The 23,475-nt window shown below is 38.3% G+C and overlaps 1 protein-coding gene and 1 non-coding gene across 2 annotated transcripts; one reads left to right on the forward strand and one right to left on the reverse strand.

Annotated features, from left to right (window-relative positions):
* Window positions 1-6,528: 6,528 nt before the first annotated feature.
* ENAM (enamelin) lies at window positions 6,529-18,541 on the reverse strand. Its single transcript, XM_043554749.1, has 8 exons — window positions 18,488-18,541; window positions 16,616-16,684; window positions 16,449-16,493; window positions 15,694-15,735; window positions 14,030-14,302; window positions 12,858-12,920; window positions 11,347-11,397; window positions 6,529-9,387 (listed from the first exon to the last, which is right to left on the reverse strand). Exons 1-8 carry the CDS (start codon window positions 18,539-18,541, stop codon window positions 6,529-6,531), a joined length of 3,456 nt encoding a protein of 1,151 aa, XP_043410684.1.
* Window positions 18,542-22,556: 4,015 nt separating this feature from the next.
* TRNAR-UCG lies at window positions 22,557-22,641 on the forward strand. The gene has a single exon. It is a non-coding gene; the product is annotated as a tRNA-Arg (tRNA).
* Window positions 22,642-23,475: the final 834 nt, after the last annotated feature.

A 23,475-nucleotide genomic window follows, 5' to 3' on the forward strand; every position in this document is an offset into this window, starting at 1 on the left:
TCACAAACATACCACCGTATACACGTTCATAACCAGACATGCACGGACTCCCTAATCTAGAAGCAGCTGGATAGGAAAATTAACCTTCGATGTACTGCCCAGGTCTTGGCTTTGGGGTGGCAGTATAGTATAGTGGGTAAACCCATGGCCTGGGTGGAAATACAGACTCTTCTTAGTAACTAAATGGCAGGTCACCAAGGGCAAGTTCACTGAATCTAAGGTTGAAGAATGGGAATGAACTCTCTTACAGTTTTTTAAAATACAAAAACCCCAATATACATAATGTATTTATATTACTTAGTACAGCTGTTGTAGCATTCAGTAACCTTCTGTAAATTGCAGTTGTTTTTGTGTGTTGTTTTTCAGCTTTTCTCTCTGCTCAGGCAACAAATGAGAGAAAAATGTAAATATGTATTGGATCAGTGATTCTCAAACTTTAGCATGCATGAGACTCACCTGGAAAACTCATGGTAACAGATTGCTGGGCCCCACCCCAGAGATTCGGATTAAGTAGTTCTGGGATGCATTGGGAGAAATAGCAAGTCTCAAAACATTCCCAGGTGCAGCTACAGTTGGGGAATTGCTTGAGACCCTACAACTTTAGCATTCTAATCCTCTGTTGCCCCCTGGTGGTTAATTTATGAAGTACAACGCATATTCATTTTAACACACCTTTCATTTAATACTCGTAACTGCCCTATGAAATACTATCTTCATTTTACAAATGACAAAACTGAGATACAAAGAGATGAAATAATCTTTATAATATTTTACAAATAGTATATGGATAACCTATAATTGGATCCAAGACTCTCAGACTCCAAAGCCAATGCTCTGACATAGTATGTTATCCTGTCTAAAATACATTTTCAGACCATTTCCCTCAGTAATTCCACTTCTGAGGAAATAATAAAAAATATGGACAAAGAGGAATAAAGATATTTATCACAGCATTATTTATGATAGCGAAAATTTGTAAGAAACTTTAGTATCAAAGGGAATATAGTATAGGCATATTTCTGAATATTTCACAGACGAGAGTGAAGCTTTAAGTATTTTTAATTGTGTGTAAATTGTTTATAAAACGTGAAGAGGGAAGTGTAGGATATTTCATAAAAGAATTATTTTAAGACTCCCTTCCTCCATACACACACATAGAAGAAAATAGGAGGAAATACTAACATTAGATGTTAGGATTATGTGTTACTTTTATTTGTTACATTTTACTTTTCATTATTTGCCAAATATTCAATAACAAGTGTGTATCTTGTAATTAGAAAAATATTAATCATTATTAATTTTTATTTTTAATCAATTATATTAACATTTGGGAAATTCTGGCCTTGTATTCATTTATAAAATATATTTAAAGAAAAAGTGATGTTTATTTAGCATCCATTCTGTGCTCAGCACAGTGCCAGTTGTTATAAGGGCCTCGCTTCTTAGGAGTTTTTTTCCCCTTGCATAGGCAGAACGAACACAGGAAAAAACACATGATACAAAACAATGTGTGATTAAGGGGCGCCTGGGTGGCGCAGTCGGTTGGGCATCTGACTTCAGCTTAGGTCATGATTTCATGGTTTGTGAGTTCGAGCCCCGCATCGGGCTCTGTGCTGACACCTCAGAGCCTGGAGCCCACTTCGGATTCTGTGTCTCCCTCTCTCTGTGCTCCTCCCCCACTCACACTCTGTCTCTGTGTCTGTCTCTCTCTCTCTCTCAAAAATAAAGATTAAAAAAAATTAAAACAAAACAAAACAATGTGTGATTAAATATAAAAGATAATGTGCCATGAGCCCTCAGGGAAGTTGGGGGTGTTAAGGCTGGGGTAGTCTTGAAGGAGATAATAATGAAATAGAATGGAAGTAGAACTTTCTTGAAATAGGTGAGTCGTAAAGACAGAGGGAGAAAGAAATATGATATAAAATTAGGATTGGGCTGCTCCTCTTTCTCTTTGTGTTCTCTAATCCAATTACATGCTTCATTTATGCATATCGCCTCAAATTGGTGATATTCAGTGGTCAAGACCCTTCTGTTCCTACCCTGGTGAGTGTGCAGTTGTCCCTTATTTACAGGAAAATAGCCTAGCACTTCGCCACTCCAACTTTGGTCTACCAACTGGCTGATTCATCTTCATGTGGAGGCATGTTCATAATACAGAATCACAGGTCGCACTCCAGATGATGAGATTAAAATCTGCATTTTAACAAGATTCAGGTGTGCGTTAAAACTTGAACAATGCTGGTATAGAATGCAACTTTGCCAGAAAGAGCCTGAATCCTAGGCTGGGGAGACAACTGGCAGCATGGTTTTATAGCTAAGGGACTGACAAGGTCCTAACCAAATAAAATTTCCTACCACTATCCTATTATCCTTCTGTAACTAGGCCATGATTAGATTCACTCTTTTTTTTTTTATTTTTTTTTTAACGTTTATTTATTTTTGAGACAGAGAGAGAGCATGAATGGGGGAGGGTCAGAGAGAGAGGGAGACACAGAATCCGAAACAGGCTCCAGGCTCTGAGCGGTCAGCACAGAGCCCGACACGGGGCTCGAACTCACGGACCGCGAGATCATGACCTGAGCTGAACTCAGACGCTTAACCGACTGAGCCACCCAGGCGCCCCTAGATTCACTCTTTAAGGGCATGCTGGAGGATTTGGGAGGACTGCATATTGGTCAACACTTGGGAAGGAATCTTTTTGCCAAGTTAACAACGGCCAATACCCGCCTTGTGCGGTGCAGAAGGAATGAGGCATGGTTATTTGGATAAGCTCAGAGGAAATGACTGTCCAAGTTCTGCTGAAGCACAGAAATGGAGGCAGATGAAATGGGGCAATACAACAGCAGAGGACCTTGCCTGAGGAGGTGTTGGGGGCATTGAGGGCAGCTTCATCGATTTCACAATTTTATCTGTGTTGATTACAGCTCCGTGGCCTCCTTCTCCATTTGAAGAATTTTCCTCCGCCAGCATGGAATTTTATTTGTTACTAGCTGAATCTTGATTCTGGCTATGAATTTAAAGTAAGAGAAAAGGTCCAGTGGCTGATATTATTGGGTTAGGGCTGAGGTACAGAGACAAGGAAGAACAGGTGGCCAAAACCAAAAGCTATATTCCGTTGTGAGATGGTGATGACCTGTTTTCCATCAGGTGTAGTTTTCTTCTGAGTTTTAATTGGGCAGTGGGCCTGAGTCACAGTGAAATCTTTGAGGTTTTGTGAAGGAGGGACAGAGCTGTTGATTTTAAGTCCCACATTTCTAGTTCCCCTTTTGGTTTTTAGAAACAAAGTTTGGTTTCCTGAGGGCAAGATGGATCTTCTTTAGGGTCTTTAGGGTCATGACTGAAGGAGAGCGGGGTAAGCAAAGGCAGAGATATGGCAAAGCAAGCAATGAAAGTAACTCAAACGTCATGTCTTGTGAATTTTCTTTAAAAAGCGTATAAAGTTAAGACTCTGATATGAGTGACTAAAGTAAAACTTGTTCAGGGGACCTGAAACCCAGAGGAAGAAGCTCCATGATAATGCCTACCAAGCTCAGTTTTCAGAGGTACCTGTACACACATTTCATCATCCTACTTTTCTTCCTCCTTAAAATTAACAAATGTATGATTTCCCCCAGCCAACTGGATATATGGCCAATATCTAGACAAATCTATTGTAGGCTGCGAGACAGAAAAGTTTAGAAAGCAGGTGTGTGTTAGTTTTGCTGGATTGTCTTCTGTGTTTGTTATCCTTAGGTATTATTTTCTTGTTCTTTTTTTATTTTATTGACTAAAAACACTGCCAGGATATATCCAGTCATTTTAGAACCAGTGGATGACAGCCTCTAGACACAGGAACTCACTATAGAAGTGGGGCTGTAGTGGTAGGGTATGAGTGCTAGAGGAAGGGGGGATCACTATCAGAGCCTTCCATATTGTGTGGGCACCTTAACCGTAGAGCTGACTTTGAAAGCTGATTAATAACTTACCAATGGCACACAGGATAATCAGTTTACTGTGAGAAACTCAGGCCTGGTTTTCTGTCAGTACAAGGATACTCGAGCTGATGAGCTAGAATGATGTTCGATAGGGACATCCCCCCGTCCCGCCTTTTTTTTTTTTCCACTCTATATTCTCAGATTCAATAGATATTTTTGTCCCACTGTGCTTTTACATTTCACATTATGGAAATCTTAGATGATAATTTAAGCTATGGCACCTCAAGGATGAAGATGTGTCAATGTATCTGCCAAAACAAATATATGATTCATATATTTTATAAAATATTCAAGTGAATGCATATTTTAAATGAAAGTATTCATATCTAGATTAAAAATCATGTGGAAAGAAAGTGAAACAAGACTGTAGCTTTATTTTAATGAGGATAATTCTTAAGAGACAGTTTTATATAGAAAAAGTTAATGATTTTTCAGTATGTGATTAAAATATAAAAGTGTGGGTGGTGGGTTTTAGCAACTAGTGGATGGCTTGCATAATCTACCTCTAAGACCCCTTCTAATCCTGAGATTCTATGTTGCTGAGTATATAAAGCTACAGAGTATGACGTGGCTAATTCGGTATCCCGTATGGTTTGCCCACAGGAAAAGCACACCACACGATTTTCATGGGAGCTTTGAAAGCCCTTTTAAAAATGGTCAATCAATAAATATTTATTGATTATCTACTATGTGCAAGACACTGTGCTAAGAACTTCAGAAGACTCAAAGCACAAGATTCCTTTCCTCTTGAAATTTTCAACATTGTATATTCTCAAATTTCTGAGATCTTCTTATGAAATCTGTCCCAGGAAATCTTCTCCTAAGAAACTCCTTAGAGTTGGAAGTAACTTTCTAGATAATTCTGAGAATTCTCCCCCTCTAAGAAGGAATAGACAGATAGTAGGCCAAAATGCTGTTATTAAAAAACAAAACAAAATACCTAGATATATATTCTAAGCAAGGAAATACAGAGATATCTACTTTAAAAATAATTTACACCATTTAATCAGGATACAAAGAAAATATGTCTGCAAATAATTCTGCTAGGACATGAAGAATAAGTCTTTACATTGGTAGTAGCATACACTGGTAGAATCATTTATATTGTGCTGTTAAGGAAAACTGACCATTGGATGTTTCTCTTATTTGGTTAGGATGGTGTTTCCTAAAATGTACTCTCCAAATCCTGCAGAGTATGCATTGGTGATGGGGTGTGGCAAGTCCTACACTTTGTTTTAGTTTATGGATTAATTTTGAGAGAGAGAGAGAGGGCGAGAGAGAGAGAGCGAGCAGGGGAGGGAGGGAGGGAGAGAGAGAGAGAGAGAGGGAGAGAATCCCAAGCAAACTCTGCACTGTCAGTACAAAGCCCCACGTGGGGCACAAAATCACGAACTGTGAGATCATGACCTGAGCAGAAATCAAGAGTCGGATGCTTAACCAACTGAACCACCCAGTTACCCCAAGTCCCACACTTTGAATCTGGGTGCTCAGTCCCAGAGTTGCAGTCTTTCCCTCCCCACATTCCTAAGCCTTGTCTCCAGGCCTCTAGTTCTAGGTAACTAGCATGTCTTCCCCACACTTCTTGAATGTCTTCCTCTGGCTAAGCTGTATCTACCTGGTAAAGGCCATAAAAAAATTAAAAACGAGAGTAGGTACCAGTGTCTCCTATTTCTGAAATATATTCTACAATGATGGTTAGCCTGGGTCAAAAAATGAAGGTAGGATTTGGAGAGTGAATACAAAAAGGAACAGAGATATGTGGTCTTAAGATATGAAAATGGGGTAGCAGTGAAAAAGATAAATATAAAATTCAGAGAAGAAAAGGATTGGTTGACAAGCGACCCATTAGGAGAGAGAACAGGAAGGTGGGAAGAGGCAAAAACATAATGAAAAAGGTAGACATAAAGACTAGTGAGGGTTGAAGATTGCTTAGTATGTAAGATGTGACATAAAGTGGGAAAGATAGGGAAGACAAAAATAGGAAGCAAAATACAGAACAGTTGACAGAAAAAAAAGACAGAAGGAAGAGAGGAAATGATGAAGAGAGAAGTAGTAGAAGAAAAAAGGTGTCAAAAGAATATTAACTAGGGCAAAAAAAAAAAACTGAGAAAGACCAACACAAGAAAAAAGTGTACAATCATTTGGATTATACTGATGTATAGATCTCCATACATAAAATGGAAATTTCATCTGCCTTTCTGTCTTGCAAAACCAGAGAATTTTGCAAGTATGGAACTTTGAGAGAAAAGGGAAGATTCAGCAAACAAAGAGAAATTGACCCAGACAAGTGGCTTCCACGTTTCAAGGATGAAGGTCATAGCCTTTCTGCTGCTTTTTAAGGTCTGTGCTAATTAGTGACAGTACTGAATCTATCAACCCCCAAGGGCCCAATCTCACCAGCATCACCTGGGCCACTACTCCTATTTTTGGAATGGGGAAAAACTTAAGGATAACCAAGAGGGTTGGGAGAAAAAGTTGGGAAACCACTGTAGAATATCAGATATAGAATATCAGGTATTTTTCTTCCCCAAAGAATGGTTGGTTGGGATAATCCCTAGGCCTGAAGTAGTAAGCAGTCTTGCACATGGTCCTGTGGATTGGTCTCTATTTGAAGGGAATCAAATGAAATGTGTTCATCTGCATTAAGTGGGTCTACATTTATACTCTGAAACTGTGCCCCAGTAGCTAACCTAGACAATGAGTTAGGACTTTGAGTAGGCGTAATCGGATCTTCATCAAATGGGCCTTGCCTTCCAATGCCAGATGGAGTTCCAGTGCTGGAGGAATGATACTTTGCCAATTTGGAGCCAAAGCATGGTAACTGCAGGATGCTTGATGGTCTTTGTTGCTGCCTTTCACCCTCATTTCCTTGTACTTCACTTTGGATTCCTTCTGGATTGGGGGCTTCATCAGGTGTACCCATAACAAGCTGCTCAGGAGTAAGGTCAACAGTTCTTTCATTGAGCTGGTTGCCTTCAAATATTTGTTCCAAAACATTGTCCCCATCTCCTCCAAGATCACTTTTGAGGCAAGGCATATTCTTTGATTGAAGGGAACTGGCTTCAGGAAAGGGCATAATTCCCCTTTGGCTCAGCTGATTCTTCATGGAACATGGTGTGTTCCTCCTCAGGGTGGACACATCATCTCTAAAAGGACTTGGGTTTTCACTTTCTCCAGGCAGTCTTTTCTCTGAGCTGTTTCTTTGGCCAGGTAGGTTGCTTGGAGGGGAGATGGTGTGTCTTGCATGTTTAGTATGACTATCTTCTGTATATGGAGGACTGGTGTCTTGGTTCTCCCCTGGTGCAAGACCAAAGGATGGAGTGTAGTCCTGTAGAGCAAGTGGATCTTCTTTGTGTCCTGTGGAGCTGCCAGCACAGCAAGGGCCTCTCTGGCTTAGATGAAATACATGTGCTTCTTTTTGACCTGATGGGTAACTTGGAGGAATTAAGTCTGGGAAAGCCAACTGTTCTCTCTCTGGTGAATTTATCCTAGTAATGTGCATGCCATAATTCAAATTCTCACTTTCATGCCACGTTGGACTTTTCTGAAGCCCAGCTGGGGAATTGCTAGGATAAGGCTGGTTCTCTTTCTCATGAGGTGGACTAGGGGGAGCTTTGTGTAAAGTTGTTGGTCGATCCCAGAAGTTTCTGTTAAAATATGGTCTTCTTTCTTTCTGCCCTTGGGCTTGAATCTCATGGTCCCAGGAGTTCCAAGAGGGGAACAGAGTGCTTTCTTCCTGTCCAACAGCATTATTAGCATAATAGCCCCTGCTCTCCACAGGTGATGGTGCACTGGGAGCTGTATTATATGATGGAAAATTCTCATCTTGGTTCCAGGGATAAAATTCACCATAAGGGAAATCCTCCCTGGGTTTTGATGGATTATCTAAGGAATAGGGAAGGTATTCTTTTGGTTGATTTGAGGTATACTGCTCGCCTTCATAGTGCCTAACTGTTGGCCCTTCTTTAAAGCTCGGCTCCTCCATACCCCATCTACTTTGTCCTGGAAAAGTTTCATCTCCAGTTGCATCAATTGGGTCCTCTTCATTATAAGGGACTGTTTCTTTCAGGTCTGGAGTATTCATGGGGTACAGTGAATTTTTGGGTTGCCCCATAGTATTGGGAGAATCATCTCTTTCATCCCATGTATTGCTTCTAAGGTATGGTGAGTTTTCCCTGGGATTATAAGTGTTATAGTCAGGGTAGTAAACACCTCCCCTTGAGCCATGAGAAGGATGAAGTAAGTGTTCTTCCTGCATCCTGGGATCTTCCTTAATAGGTGGAGAGATTCCTTGATGATTCCAAATATTTCTTCCAGCAGGAAAATGTTCTCTTGCAGTGGAAGGGATTTCCTCAGGGTATACACGTTGATACGTACTGTGCTTTAATTCTGGTCGATTAGTTTCTGATACATAAGGGATTCTTCTTGGCTCCAAAATAATCCCTTTGGGCAAATTCTGGCTTTGGGTTTGTCCATCAGAATTTGGGGCTCTTTTGGACTCTCCTTTTGGGTAATAAGAGTTTTCATGTTGACCAACAGAATTAAAATTTGGGACTAGCATGTTACTCTCAGGATGAGGCAGTTTATAGTTTGATTTATTAACTCCATAATCTTGAGAGTTTCTCCAGGGGCCAGATGGATCTCTTGTAGGAATGACTATTCTTTCTTTTGGACCTACTGGTTTCTCTGCTGGATTTTGGATTTTTTCATTGCGGACAACAGTACCATGTTTGGGACCCAGAGGAGCAACATTGGTTCCCATAGGGTGTTTATTTGGTCCCTGAGGCTTTCTTCTGACATTTCCTGGATTTCCTGCATGAGTGGGAGAATTGCCTCTTGCAGTAGAAGCATAAGCTTTGCGATAAATTGGATTTCCTGAACGAAATGCTTGTTTGCCTTCCAAAGCAAAGGAGTTCCACCGAGGACCCCTTTGAACCTGTTGATTTCTGTAAAAAGGCCCATTCTGTCTACGCCCCATGATAGTACCAGTGGGACGCCATTGTCTTCCTGCAGGAAAATTTCGGATGTTAGGATTTGGATAGTTTTCGTAAATATTTGGCTGACTTGGTCCCCATGAGATTTGAGTTCTTGGTACTCCCTGGCCTGAAACATTAACTGTAGGGGGTGAGATAACCCCGTTTTGAGCTGTAGGATTACTCACAGTGTTTGGGCCATGGCCACTGTTTCCTGTTGGGCTGGTGTCATTTCCGCCCTGACTCCCTCCAGGTGCATTTGGTTGAGTAGAATTAGTCTCAGGACCTGTTGAATTACCCGAGGGCTCAGTGGCTGGACTCTCTGCTTTAGGAGGATCTTTTTCTTTGGGTTTTTCAAAATCTTGTTCAAACATCTCTTCTGAATAATAAGGAGGACGGCCCCCAAATCCCTGATATCCAAAATATCCAAAATAAGGATTCTGTAGGGAAGAAGATGGAAATTGGTAATTACTCTTTGTTTTGCACCATGGTGTTGCTCGGAATTTTTTTAATGTGATAGGGAAATGAGCCACATGCTTCTTTTAAAACCATTGACTATGCTTCCTTTCTTGAAAGTTAATTCCTCCTTGGTTTCCATGACCCAACTCCCTTCCAGTTTTCTCTTCTGGTACTTTAACTTTCTGACTCACTTCTTAGTTTTGTCTTCCTAGTCCTGACCCCTAAATCTGAGGGGTGTTTTTTTTTAAAGGATTCCATTTTCTGTCCTTCTAATTCTTCTGTTCTCATTTTACATATCTGCCTTGAGTAATCTATTGCAGGCCAATTTTTTTTCAATGCAGATATATATCAGTGACTCCCAAAGCCATAAGTCTGGCCCATGACACTATGTCCTGAGGCTGAAACAGCAAGACTGGGTCACTAAAGATCTCATTGGGCACCTCCAACTGAATGTACCCAGAATTGGACCTATCTGCCCCCAAACTTCCTTCTCCAACTTTCTATATATCTAAGCAACATTCACCACTATCTACCCAGTTTCCCAGGTTTCTACTCTCCTCTATTTCCCCCAGCCAATTAATAACCAAGTCCTATAAAATCTGAACTTTCATCCTGTCCCCTCTTTTTTTTATCCCCAGTACTCTTGAACTGCTGCAATAGTTTTCTTACTGGTTACTCTGAGTGTAATTGTACTTTCCTCTCCATTGCTATCAGAACAGTAGAGGTTGGGGGAACCTTCTGTCACTTTCCTCTTTTTAAAAAAATTTTTTTTAATGTTTATTTATTTTTGAGAGAGAGAGAGAGAGAGAGAGAGAGAGAGAGAGAGAGAGAGAGAATGAACAGGGGAGGGGCAGAAGGAGAGGGAGACACAGAACTCGAAGCAGGCTCCAAGCTCTGCGCTGTCAGCACAGAGCCGGAGGTGGGGCTTTAACTCACAAACCGTGAGATCATCACCTAAACAGGAGTCAGATGCTTAACTGATTGAGCCACCCAGGCACCCCATGTCACTTTCCTTTTTAAATATTATTTAAAGTTGCCCTTACCTTACAGGAGACACTCTAAATCCCATAGCACAACATACAAAGCAGCACAGCATGGTCTAAAGAGTGGAGCTGTAGGCAGATATGGGTTAAGATCCCTGTTTCATCACTATTAATAGTATGATCCTGGGCTAACCTCAGTTTATTATAACTTTGGTTATTTGTAAACTCAAGGTAATAAAATAATATCTATCTTATAAGTTGCCATGAGGGTCAAAAGAGAGATAAATATGTACAGCTCAGTGCCTGGCACTTAGTAAGAATCTAACAAATGTTGTACATTATATAACACCACCACCACCACCAATAATAATTTTTTATAATCATCTGGCCCATAATTATTACATCCAGGCTCATTTCCTCCCCCTTGTACTTTGTGCAGGTGCAAATCACAACTACTACTGCAGATATTCACAATGGAATCTAAATGTCTCTCTACAGATGAATGGAAAAGGCAAAAAGTGGGCGAAATTGAATAGTAATTTATCTTCTTTGGGCTTCAATTTATTTGTATAATGAAGGAGTTAGATGATTACTTAATTCCCTTCTAGGAATAACTTTCTAGAATGTATTTACTTCCTTCTCTTAGTTGCCCCATCACTGTCTAGAGTCCAGTACCAACCTGGAGCAAAGGTTATTAGGTTAGCCTTTTTAGAGAGAGAAAAAGTGAGAAAAAGGGACGGGGAGAGAGAGGAAGGACAAAGGAGGGAGAGAGGGAGGGACAGGGGTCAGTACCTATAGAGGAGAAATGATGTATCACATTTATATTTGTTACTGGATGTTTTTCTTATATCATGGGCACTTGAGCTACAAATTCATGTGTTGAAATTTAACATTTTGAATAGATAGGAATTAAAAATCAGAGACTAATGGGGAGAAGGTAGCTTTACTTGTACTCACCCCGCCTTCTTCATTGCTGACTGGTGGACGTCCGAAACCTGGTGGTACCCTCTGAAAGGTAAACACCACAATGAATGCAAGAGGAAACCACGTTCTATGCTACCATTTGTTTGTAAGACTCAGGGTGTCTTAAAAGAGTTCGAGTCAGTGACTGGGTGTTAGCATTATTAGTTTTTAGCTTTTGAGTCATTATCTCTCACAGTCTACTATTAATTAAAATTATAACCCATCAGTGAATACTGGTAAATACAAAGGTTTCAGCTGAATTCTAGATTATCTTATTCAAAATACCATGTATGGCTGTGTATCCTAGCAGTCACCCCATCCCATGGGCTCCAACACACAGACACACACAGACACACACACACACACACACACACACACACACAGAGTGTGATTTGAGTGTTATTAGGATCCAAACATCCATATTAGAACATGTAATAATGGAGATCAAATAATGACGCTATTTTCAGAGAGTCTATGTCACATTTAGGATGACAAACCACCAATTCTCCTGGATTATTACGATAACTTTTTTATTTGACCAAGGTTTATTTTCCTAATCAAACTTGGAGGCTGAATGTTTGATCAGGGGAGAGAGTTCAGGAAATCAGTCCAACTCCTGCAGACCTTCAGGAAGTCCTATGTGGATGATGTAATAGTTCAGCATAAGAATTACACTTATCTGTTTTTTAAATCTTCACCTGGTACTGCCTTAGTTTCTTTAGTTCAGTATGGCCAGTGAAAGGAAGACACTCTTTTAAGGAAAAAAAGTAAGGAACTCTTATTCCTTGAAATGAATTGTTCCTTATTGATAAGAAGGTGTCTTGATTATAGAATGATAGACCAAAAAAACCAAAAAACAAAAAAACCCAACAACAACAGTGCCATAGCTGAATAAAAAGTCATCAAATATTTGTTGTTTCTGGTATTTTAATAGCAACTGGCCTTTAAACTTTTCTTTACGTCAAATAGTTTATTTTGTGATTTATATTTTTAATGCCTGTGATGCAATTTCAATAGTTTTATTCTAATGATTTTAAACTTTAAAGGATTCTCATAAATACTATTTTGCAATATTCTTTATAATGAGGTATCTGTGGCAAGAAATAATAAAAGATAGAAAGACCTTAGTCTAAGCATAGCGTATCTCATGATTTGCAAACTCCATTTTGTCTCAATTTCCCCTTTACATTAAATGAAGATAATTTTTGTGCTTTCTAATCTCTTAGGGAAGTGGGGGAATAGTAGCGAAATAGTGCAATCCTTTAAAATTAATTCATTGACTAAGTTATTAGTAGTTGTTTGGTGATTGTTCATGTCTCCAATTTGTCTGAGTAAAATATTCATTAAAAATTTTTTTCCCTACATGATTAATGATGTGATGATTTTTTTTTCATACTCTCTACTGACTGGCATACGGATTCCATTTAGAGAGTATGAACTCATATTAGTTTGAGATATGACCTGTTAATATTATTTTTCACTTCTAGTATAAAGAAAAAACTCACATGTGGAACTTGCCATGGTGGCTGTTGATAGAGAAATAGCCCATTGCCAAATGGTGGGAATGCCTGAAGAGAAAGAAAGAACCATAGTGATGTGGAAGTGAGAAAGATAAATGGAAAATGAAACAAACCTATTAAATACAATTGTTTGAAACTTGAGAGTCTGCATCTCCCTTTGCATTAAACTGCAATTTTCTATTTTTAGGGCTGAGATGATGATAATGATAATAATAATAGCAATTAGTATTAGTGAACACTTATGTTCTAGGTACTGTACTGAGCATTTTGTAGTGGTCAACTTATTTAATCCTCATATAAACCTAGAAGACATGTGCTGAAGACATTATTTCCTTTTCACTGAAGATTCTGAGGTTCAGAGAAGTTAAGTCACTTGCCCAAAATCTCTCAGTTGGTAAATGGTCTAGGAGTGTCTTTTCATTTAATTTTGTGTTCTCTTATCTGTAATAGTGTCTGATAATAAATAAATAGTGTCTGTTAATCGACTAAGAGACAGCATTTTGGAAGCTCCACGTTGGATGATATCTTGAGAAACCATTTGCACATCTTCTTCCTTTAAGTCAGGATTATTTATGCCACCCAGAAGTACCGGAAGCAGTGTTACCTTTCAGGGCACTATTTGAGATCATCAAAGCATAGATCTGGAAGAGACTTAGAAATTGTTTCTTTACTCATGGGGAGTCTGTAGCCCAGAAAGGTAAAGTGACTGCTCAAGATCACACAAGTAATAAGGGCTGGGGATAGAACTTGAATCTCTGTTCCCTGATTCTTCTGTTAGTGCTTATGTTACAATACCATGCTGCCTCTGCATGGTAAATAAAAATAAAAAGAGCTTCTTTAAAGCAACAGTATTTTGGTAATTTTTTTAAAGATTTAAAACAATTTTTTTGGTATCTATCTATCTGTATATAGATATATACATATGTTGGTAATTTTTAATCAAACAAAGGCTGGGGTAACTTGGCAGACAATTCTGGATAGGCAGTGGAGCATCATGTTAGAAGAAAGTGGCAAAACTGAAGATTCTATTTCATACATAGCAGTATGTGTCTTGAGCAACATTGGAGAAAGTGTGTATGTGGGGATGGTATGGCTCTCCAAATCCCTCTGAGCCCATTTGTTGACTCTGGTTTGGAATTTTGCTGGGCAAGCCTCACCTGAGGTGGCTGGGCTTCCTCTTCTGGCTGTGCTGGGGTAGGTGATGGCTGCTTTAAAGGCCGCTTTGGTGGTGGCTTTTTTGGTTGAGGCTGGTTGGTTTTCTGGGTCTCTGGGGCTTGATCAGTTTTGCTCTTTTGGCGTTTGGGTGCTGAAGGAGATGAGGGTTTCTGTGGGCGCCCCGTGTTTGGTGGTGGTTGAGGCCACATGGGCATCTGATACTGCGGGAAGAGCTGAGGCAGACCATTCCCATACAAGGGGCCCAGTTGTGCCATCTGTGAGGGTAGCAAATAACAGTAAAACCATAGGAGGGCTGAGATTCCAGCTTTCCTCAGCCTGTAATGTCACTCTCTAAAACTCAGGCAAAATCTCAAAAATTCTATGAAACTTAACAATGGAAGCCTCAAGATCTTTAGTATTTCTTTAAATATTGTCTTACAGAAATGAATTTCAGTCTTCTAGAAAACTAACAAACAAAGCAAAAGACAGAACTGGTGAGAAATTTAAGTTTAAGAATTTGGCTGATAATTTTCTAACTCTGAAGTGCTGACTCCCATAAGAAGTCATATAATTGATTACAGAGGACTTGGTGTCAGATTCAAAACTGTGACTTGTTACAGGCTGGAAAAGGAGAAAAAGCAAAAAGAAGATAAATGAAGTAAGAATGACAAACAGAAAAAAAACGCAACAAGGAACAAGAGAGGAGAATACAAATTCTCTGTTGTGTAAACATCCTTACGTGGTACTTATGGTTTTTGGTTACTGGTGAATTTTCATTAATTCCATTTTCATGATCAGAATCTCCACAATTTCAAGGTTGGAAGGGAAGCAAAGGTGGTCATGATCTGAAGAAACTAATATATGAATTGACCTCCTACAATGTCAGTTCCCATTCAAACATTGTTGCTTTGGTTTAACACCAGAGCTAAACACAGTAAAACCAAGAGTGAGAATTTAAAAGAGTTGTGCCAATCAGTAGTTGAAAATTGACAATGATGATGATTATAGGTGAGAAGCTTTTAAAGAGAATGACTTGAATAAAGGATTAAGAGAAAATTGATTTTGAAGAGAAAATTGAATTGAAGTCCTTGATTTTTCCTCCCAATGGTTCTCACGATCATCACAAAAGTCAAAAGTGACATATAGTATGGTAGTCATACAACTTTGTCAGAAAAATTATGCTAAAAGATCCAACTGATACGTGATTTATTTTTAGTTGGTTCTAAGAATTAGCACTAGTGGTAAGTATAATTGAAATTTATTTAGATAAGATAAAAACTTATTTCATAAATTTAGTGTTATCTTTCAAGATAATCCAAATAAAATTTACCTCCCCACACACCTGGAGTATTTTTTGTCCTTATTATTTGTGAACACATGTTGTGTGATCTTTCCCCAGAACCAATTTCTCTTGGATACAAAGAATGTTGGTAATTAATAAATGATTTTTTTTTACATGAGAGAATAACAGTAATGAAAAAGAAGAAAATCTGGGGTAAGGAGACAGGCAAAATGATATTTCCCCCTTAAAACTCTTATAATGATTATATTGTAATTAAAGCATGTGGATAGCTGTTGGTATCTTTATTAGCTATGACAAACCTTATAATGTAATTATCCATATATAAAGAAGAAATTATCAGAAATAACACAAAGCAGAACTTACATGTGGGGAGTTCATGAAGTTGAACTGACCATATCGCATCATCTGTGACCAAAGGAATCCATTAATGTGATACAAAGTGAAAACATTTTATTATTTAACCAATCTACAAATCACCAGAAATAAGCTGAATTTCTGATTTTAATGTACAACAGTCATATCTTTTACTATTTATGCATGGGTTTAAAATAAGTATGCAATTAAAAAACCCATGTCACTAATTTTTAAGTCAGGATTTTATTTTGAGAAGAATCAATATAGAATAATAGAGAATAAAAATCTTGCCTACTCTGACGTTTTTGAATGTTCTACTCAACTTTTGGAATTCGGGACTTGAGAATGTGATAATTCTATGAAAAAGATGATTCTCCTTTCTGATGTATGTTGAATTTGGCTAATGATTTTGGCTATAAATCATGTCGAAGATATTATATGCCTATGTGTCTACCTTCTAAAAACTCTTGGTACAAATATCTACCTTTGCTAGCTTGAAAACTTAGCAGAGAAGCCAACATTAGCTATTCCTGAATGGAAATTAACATTTACCTTGGCAAGGAATAATGAAGTACATAGGTAGTATGGAGCTGATGAAATTACTACTTTGCCTTGATTTGAGAGTTTAAGTCTTTCAAATTTTCCCTTTCCCTCCCTCCATCTTTTTCTCAAGAAATTTTATATATCAAAAAGTTTTCCCTTTTTTAATGGACTCTCAGGACAGGGCTTACAAAAACTTCTCCCCAGAGACTGAATATACATACCTCCTCACTTTTACTGCTAAATCCAGGCATTCGGGGCATTTGCATCTGGAAGTGAAAGAATATTGGTGACAAATTCAGAACATAAGTTGAAATAAACCCAATAATTATCTCCAAGCTATTTAACAACAGAACACAAAAGGACAAGTCCTAAAAAACTCAATACTCACTGGCATAGCAATAGAATTACCAAGCAGACCTAGAAAAACCAGGAGAATCTTCATTTTTCTACTTGGTACCTGGAATACAAAACTGGGTTTTATTTTTGGATTATGAAATAATTTCACTGGCGGCATTCTGCCCAGCTCTGTCAAGGAGAGCGTAGAAACAGACCACGCTGGGGGCCTCTGCCGCCATTTTTACTTTACGTTAAGAAACTACTAGTTATTACCTTATACTGTTCTAAACTGTGAAAAGGATCTAATTTAAAAGGAAAGATAGAAGCGAGAGAGAGAGAGAGAGAGAGAGAGAGAGGGAGGGAGAAGATTGATCCTTGAGAAGATGGGAGATGGTTTATAGCACTGGAATATGGACGTCAGAAGTTAGGAGTTTACCTGAAATATATAAATATTGCTGATTTTGAGTTCTTGTTGCTAGGCTGGTTTAGAATGGCATAGTAATGTCTGATTATAATCACCATTCAGAATAATCTCAGTTTCAGTGAAGGTGCAATCCAAAATCAGTACTTTTAGCTACTTTCTAAGATGCCATAGACAACATTCCATTATGTAGAGGCTAATTAAATAAGCTGGAATATTCCAGAATCCTACTCTTTTCTTCTTTCCTCTATTGTTTCTATTATTATTATTATTATTGCTTTTTTAAAAATTATTTTATCTTTTAAAAATTCACTTCTGCTCAAGGGCTGGTCAGAGAAATAGAAAAATATAGGCAAAGATATTTTTATCTCTTTGTTAGACACTTTGATTGAACATATAGAGGAAAAGATTGAAGTTATAGACGTATGTGTGAAGTTTGAGAATGTTTTCATGGATTTCATTTATCCCGCTCCAGTTAATTACGCAAGCCTTGTATAATTAAGACTTGTAGTTACAACTTTGAACAATTTTTTTTTCTGAAACATTTACTTGTGTAATTTTTTAAGAAAACTCTGCCCTATTTGCATGTACAATAGAAGAAAATGAAGGTTTTAATCAGAATGATTGATTTCTTGGTACATCGGATACAGCACAATTCCTAGCATAGTAACCAGCACATAGATACCAGTAGTTGCTCAGTCTTTTCATTCCTCTTTCCTTTTTCTGGGCATGAAATGTGCGTAGAAGTATTTTGAGCCAAATGCTCACCCTTCTGTTTGCTTCCCATAGGAGCAATATAATTAAAGGACACTTCAGCATTTTCCTAAATTATAGGTGCAATCAATAACCTTTTACATATCAGAGAAATTGGGAGAGTTCAGTTAAACAAAGGAAGCAGTAACATGTAAATGTCTTTACTGCTAATTAAGGATTTTCAGAATCATGACATTGTAGAGAATTAAAAATAACAACTGAGACTATTGTCTTCAGCATAAGCTGAAAACATGAGGAAGCTAATAAAGAGGATATTGGTGAATGCTTTCCTTTCTAAATCTACTTTCTAAGATCATGGCCCAAGATTTTGGGGGCAGTTGGATGTTTAATTTCTCTCTTACTTAACCATCCATTTAATCTCTGTAGTAGCTGTCACTGAGACTCCTGATAATGTTACACACGTAAGTAGGAATTTTGCCAACACAAAATGCCACTCACTTTCTCTTTTGTAAAATTAATATATTATACTGGACGACTGATAGTTTCCTTCTCTCTCTAGAAGTTCATGATTGGATGAAAGTTTATTTTTAACTGAAAATAGCACTCATAATGGTTGCTGTGGAGTACAGAGACTATGCAAGTTCTTACTTCTTTGTCCCATCTGTGAACTCAGATGCTCTTTGTTTCTTCTGACATATTTAAATAGTGTTTTACCCTCTCAAGCATACTTCTGACAATATTTAGTTTGATATGTGACCTGTGTTATAAAAAATGAATATAAATTCTCACCAAGTTATCTAGCTTAGGAAGAGTGGCTCCATGGCTGTGCTGGAGCAGCAACATTTTTCACTCAAATTTTGAAAAATACAGATTTGGTATAAGACGAAGGTCAAACACAGAAATGAGACAAATAAATGAAATGAATAGCAAAAGCTCAGCTCTAAGGCAGCGCATGTCATATTAGTTATTTTATCCAATCAGAGCCTTACTAGAGGGACTTAACAATCAAACTGAGTCTTCTATTGCTTTAAGAGAAGGGTGAAAGCTAAATCAGAGAGAAAATGACCCAGGAACAGTATTTGAGGTATTTCTAACGCAGTGCTGACAAAACTTGACTGCTCTACAGGAAGATGTATGAAAGCATAGTGTTAAATGAGATCTAAGTAGGTTGGAAGAAAAGTTAGAAGAAAAACAAATCTACCAAATAAACCAACGAGTTTAAAGTTTTATCAGAAGATCAGTATGCAGCAATGACTATACAACCAAGATCAAAGAATGCAATAAGGAAGTCAACCAGTATCTATGAATTAAGTTCATTCTTTGGCACTATATCATTTATGTTGACAATCTCTAATACTCACCCAATGCCAGCTAGTAGCTCCAATATATAACAAATAACTTTTACTTGGACTTTGTTAGCCTGTCTTTGAAATATAGTCTTACTGGTCTACAGTGGAAATGCCTACAAGTTGCTGAAGCCGGGGAGATCTCAAGGAGCAAGACACATTTGTTTCTTGGAAATAAAACAAAAATTCTTCATGAAGATGTCATGTTGTTTAACAAAAAGGCTTAAAATAAAAAGATTCCTCCTGTAAGAAAGCTTGGGATAGCAAGGTCACATTTAAGCTCTGTTGTAGACCTGTACAACCAATCAGCTTTGAGAAAAATGGTTTTGCCATCACAAGAGTTTAAGGTGAAAAAACATATCCAGTGTAAATTTATAATGTGTTATTATAGGAGCTGTCAAATCAAGTCTCTTATTATGTATAATAACAGTCCAGGAAAATGAGCTTACAGCTGTAAGATTTGGGAGATGCTTTCCTTGATGAATTTGGGGTTTTTCAAGCTTAGAAACTTTGTTTATGCAAAGATATTTAGGGAACAAAAGTGAATATTAACTATATTCTACTGTGATAAATCATTGACCATCATCAAAATGCAGGCCTACATGCATCTCTCTCTCTCTCTTTCTCTCTATCATTCTATCTCTATATCTCTAATTCTAATTCTATAGATATAGATATATAGATATAGCTGTAGAAATATAAACTTAATATAGTTAATTAGTATTTATTTAACATATAATTAAAATTAGGTGAAATGTTATACCCATGGACAACTCAGTGCCTTCATTTGATTTGTATTACATAAGGCTACCAGGACATAGTGTTTTTTTTGAAGAAAAATATAACTGAGTCACTTGGGATTCCAAGTTTTAGATCAGATATGCAAAATGATAAATGAACTCTCAGCTATTCATGGTAACACAACCTCATGAAAATAGGAGTTAAGAAATTCACTGAAGGGGTTATGTTATGAATGTTTTTTGATATCTGGCTTTTTATAATAAAGATTTCACTTCCAAATAAATGGAAAATTTATACTTTTCATTAACAAGAGCAAATCGCTCTCTTTGCTCTACTTGGGATTCTCCTGTTCTCTTACGGCTCCACAAGAGAAAATATTTGTAGTGGTGATCTTTGCTTACTTATTTTCGTGTTGGCATTTAAAAATTAAGAATATTTTAATTTAATGCCAAAAACCGGTTCCTACTTGGTATGATGGTGCACGTCAGTTCAATCCAGTGGTTCCAAAGGGTGCTGTCCTTCCAAGGCACCAGAGCTGCCGTGTCCTTCCTCTCAGGCCCAATAACATTGCATTTCTTAGCACCCCCCCCTCCACTCCCTGCCGTCTCCCTGAATTTAGAACCACAAAGAACAACATGGCACCAGAATGTTTGACTTTAAGTTCTAAATACCTTTTAAGCCTGTCTGAATCCAAGATGTACAAAGGGATATCTGCTGCAAGTGCCTGCCTGTCTTTGATTTTGTAGAAACTGGGTAGTAGCTATAATACTGTTTGTGCTCTGTGCACATTGAGATGAATTTGCAAGTGGTAGAACACCTAGGGGACAGTGTTTTCTTGTAGGTGAAATGAGAATCGTGATGCTGGGTGACACTGGCCTTTGCCCGTGCCCTTCATGTAGATGCTGGAGTTCTGATTTTGGCCTTAGTCATTTAGGTTAGCTCCAGTGGCCACTAAACCTCCTTTTTTTTTTTTTTTTTTTTTTTTTTTTTTTTTTTTTTTTTTTTTAAAGTAAGCTCTAGGCCCAATATGGGGCTTGAACGCATGAGAGATCAAGAGTCACATGCTCCACTGACTGAACCAGCAGGGCGGCCCTCCTTTTGATCGCTTTCTTTATTTACCCTTGTTCCCTCTGCCACAAGGCTGGTTAGTGGTCATGAAATAATTCATGTCTTAAATATCCAGCTGAGCCTTTGAATGGATGAATTCTTAGTAGTGGTGGATAGGATTTAGGAAACAATCAAGTCTCTTTTTTCTTCCAGAACACCGAAGAAGTGCTTCACTTGACAAAATACTTCCAAACCAGTCCTTTATGACCTTTCCCTTTTACTGCTATCATCTCTGCTGATTTTATAAATTCTTTTTCCCTCCAAACAATTACAATTACTAGTGAACATGTTAATGATTTGGCTTAAAACCATTTTTAAGTGTATCTCCTTTCTTTTTTCTCTGTGTTCTCTTGATTTGGCTTAAAAACATTTTTAAGTGTATCTCCTTTCTTTTTTCTCTGTGTTCTTTTCTTGTCCATAAGCAAGTCTTCTTAACCTCTTCACTGGGATTTGTAAATGTATGAAATTATATATATGAATTTCTGTGTTTTTGTATAAATGCATTATTTTTCCCTGAAGGAGAACCATATCCTCCAAAGGTGTCTGACCTCCCCACTTTTTTCTCTCCAATTATTAAATAATCGATGTAATAGATTTTAATAAGATTTATAAGATTTTAATTGATTTTAATAAGATTTTTCTCATTGTCCTAGATTTGAAGCTGGTGGGAACAGAAAAGTCTTTTGGTTTCTTACTGTAGATATTGTAGAAAGAGGCCAGGCTTTGGAGTTAGCAGACCTGAGTTTAAACCTTCCACAAATATCCAACTGTTTGATTTTCTGTGTAGTAAAATGGGGTAGTATGTTTCTGCTAAGAAGTAGATTAAATAATGCATGCAAAGTGCCTGGCATGTAGTAGGCACTGAGTGATGATCAGCGACTGATCAGTACATGAAGGTATTCTGATGATTCCACATTACACCTTGTAATGATTCACTAAGGACTCAAATGGAAACAGGGCAGTACCTCTCAGAGCACATAGATCCTCATCTAAACACAACTGTGGAGGGGCGCCTGGGTGGTGCAGTCGGTTAAGCATCCGACTTCAGCCAGGTCACGATCTCGCGGTCCGTGAGTTCGAGCCCCGCATCAGGCTCTGGGCTGATGGCTCGGAGCCTGGAGCCTATTTCCGATTCTGTGTCTCCCTCTCTCTCTGCCCCTCCCCCGTTCATGCTCTGTCTCTCTCTGTCCCAAAAATAAATAAAAAAACGTTGAAAAAAAATTTAAACACAACTGTGGAGCTGAAGTTCTATGGATTATTATTAGTATAACACTCTATCTAACACTGCAGGACTCGTGAATGAAATACTTGAGACAAATAGGGTCTTAGAAATTTCTTACTGGTGACTACATAGTTTCTAAGTATAGAACTCATAACCTTGACTTCTCTTTGGGAACTGTTCATATAGCATATCCTCAGGCTTTACATGTGAGACACTCTTCTAACATAGGAAAAGAGGAGGTGGTGTTGAACTCTTACAGATTAAATGGTTAACAATGTTTTATTCTACAAACATTTCCTGAGTGGCCTCTTCATGCGAAGCCCCAGCTTAGGGGCCCACTCATCCTGCACCAGATATTAGAGAAGGAAGTTTTCTGAGTCAGAACTCAGCATGGGGTTTGAACTTCAACTTCCATGACTTACTCGTTTTAAAATCTTGCGGTGCCTGGGTGGCTCAGTCGGTTAAGCGTCTGACTTCGGCTCAGGTCACGATCTCGAGGTCCGTGGGTTCGAGCCCCGCGTCGGGCTCTGGGCTGATGGCTCAGAGCCTGGAGCCTGTTTCCGATTCTGTGTCTCCCTCTCTCTCTGCCCCTCCCCCGTTCATGCTCTGTCTCTCTCTGTCTCAAAAATAAATAAAAAACGTTAAAAAAAAAAATCTTGGGCAAGTGAATTAATTGCTTTAGCGATTTAGCCTCAGTTTCTCCATTTGTAAAGTGGAAGGTAATAATAGTATTTCCTTCGTTGGTTTGTTAAGAATTTAACAAGATAATTCGTTTAAAGTTCATAGCACATGGCTCAAATAAATCTTATAAGAAAATAGATATATGAATGAGCTTGCTTAATAGCTGCTTTAATACTGACCACTGACATATTCCCTAAGTACTTTTTGAGGAATGTTTCATTTCATTGTGCTTATTCATTAAAAACAAAACAATATGGGGCGCCTGGGTGGCGCAGTCGGTTAAGCGTCCGACTTCAGCCAGGTCACGATCTCGCGGCCCGTGAGTTCGAGCCCCGCGTCAGGCTCTGGGCTGATGGCTCAGAGCCTGGAGCCTGTTTCCGATTCTGTGTCTCCCTCTCTCTCTGCCCCTCCCCCGTTCATGCTCTGTCTCTCTCTGTCCCAAAAATAAATAAATGTTGAAAACAAAAATTAAAAAAAAAAAAACAATATAAATACGGAAAACAGGGGTGCCTGGGTGGCTCAGATGGTTAAGTGTCCAACTCTTGGTTTTGGCTCAGGTCATGCTTTCACGGTTTGTGAGTTCAAGTCTCAGATCAGGACTATAATAAGAGTATAAGTATCTCTTATACTTCATATAAGCACTCTCTCTCTCTCTCTCTCACCCTTTATTTCTCTCTGCC

Source organism: Prionailurus bengalensis, chromosome B1 (genome assembly GCF_016509475.1).
Source record: "Prionailurus bengalensis isolate Pbe53 chromosome B1, Fcat_Pben_1.1_paternal_pri, whole genome shotgun sequence".
Taxonomy (NCBI): Eukaryota; Metazoa; Chordata; class Mammalia; order Carnivora; family Felidae; genus Prionailurus; species Prionailurus bengalensis.

Coding starts and splice junctions, on each gene's coding strand:
- ENAM (XM_043554749.1), bottom strand. CDS start 18,541: ATGTTGCTGCTCCAGCACAGCCATGGAGCCACTCTTCCTAAGCTAGAT. Junction 14,303..15,693: donor ACTTCATGAACTCCCCACAT/GTAAGTTCTGCT, acceptor CTACCCTCACAG/ATGGCACAACTGGGCCCCTT. Junction 12,921..14,029: donor AGGAAGCCCAGCCACCTCAG/GTGAGGCTTGCC, acceptor CTTTCTCTTCAG/GCATTCCCACCATTTGGCAA.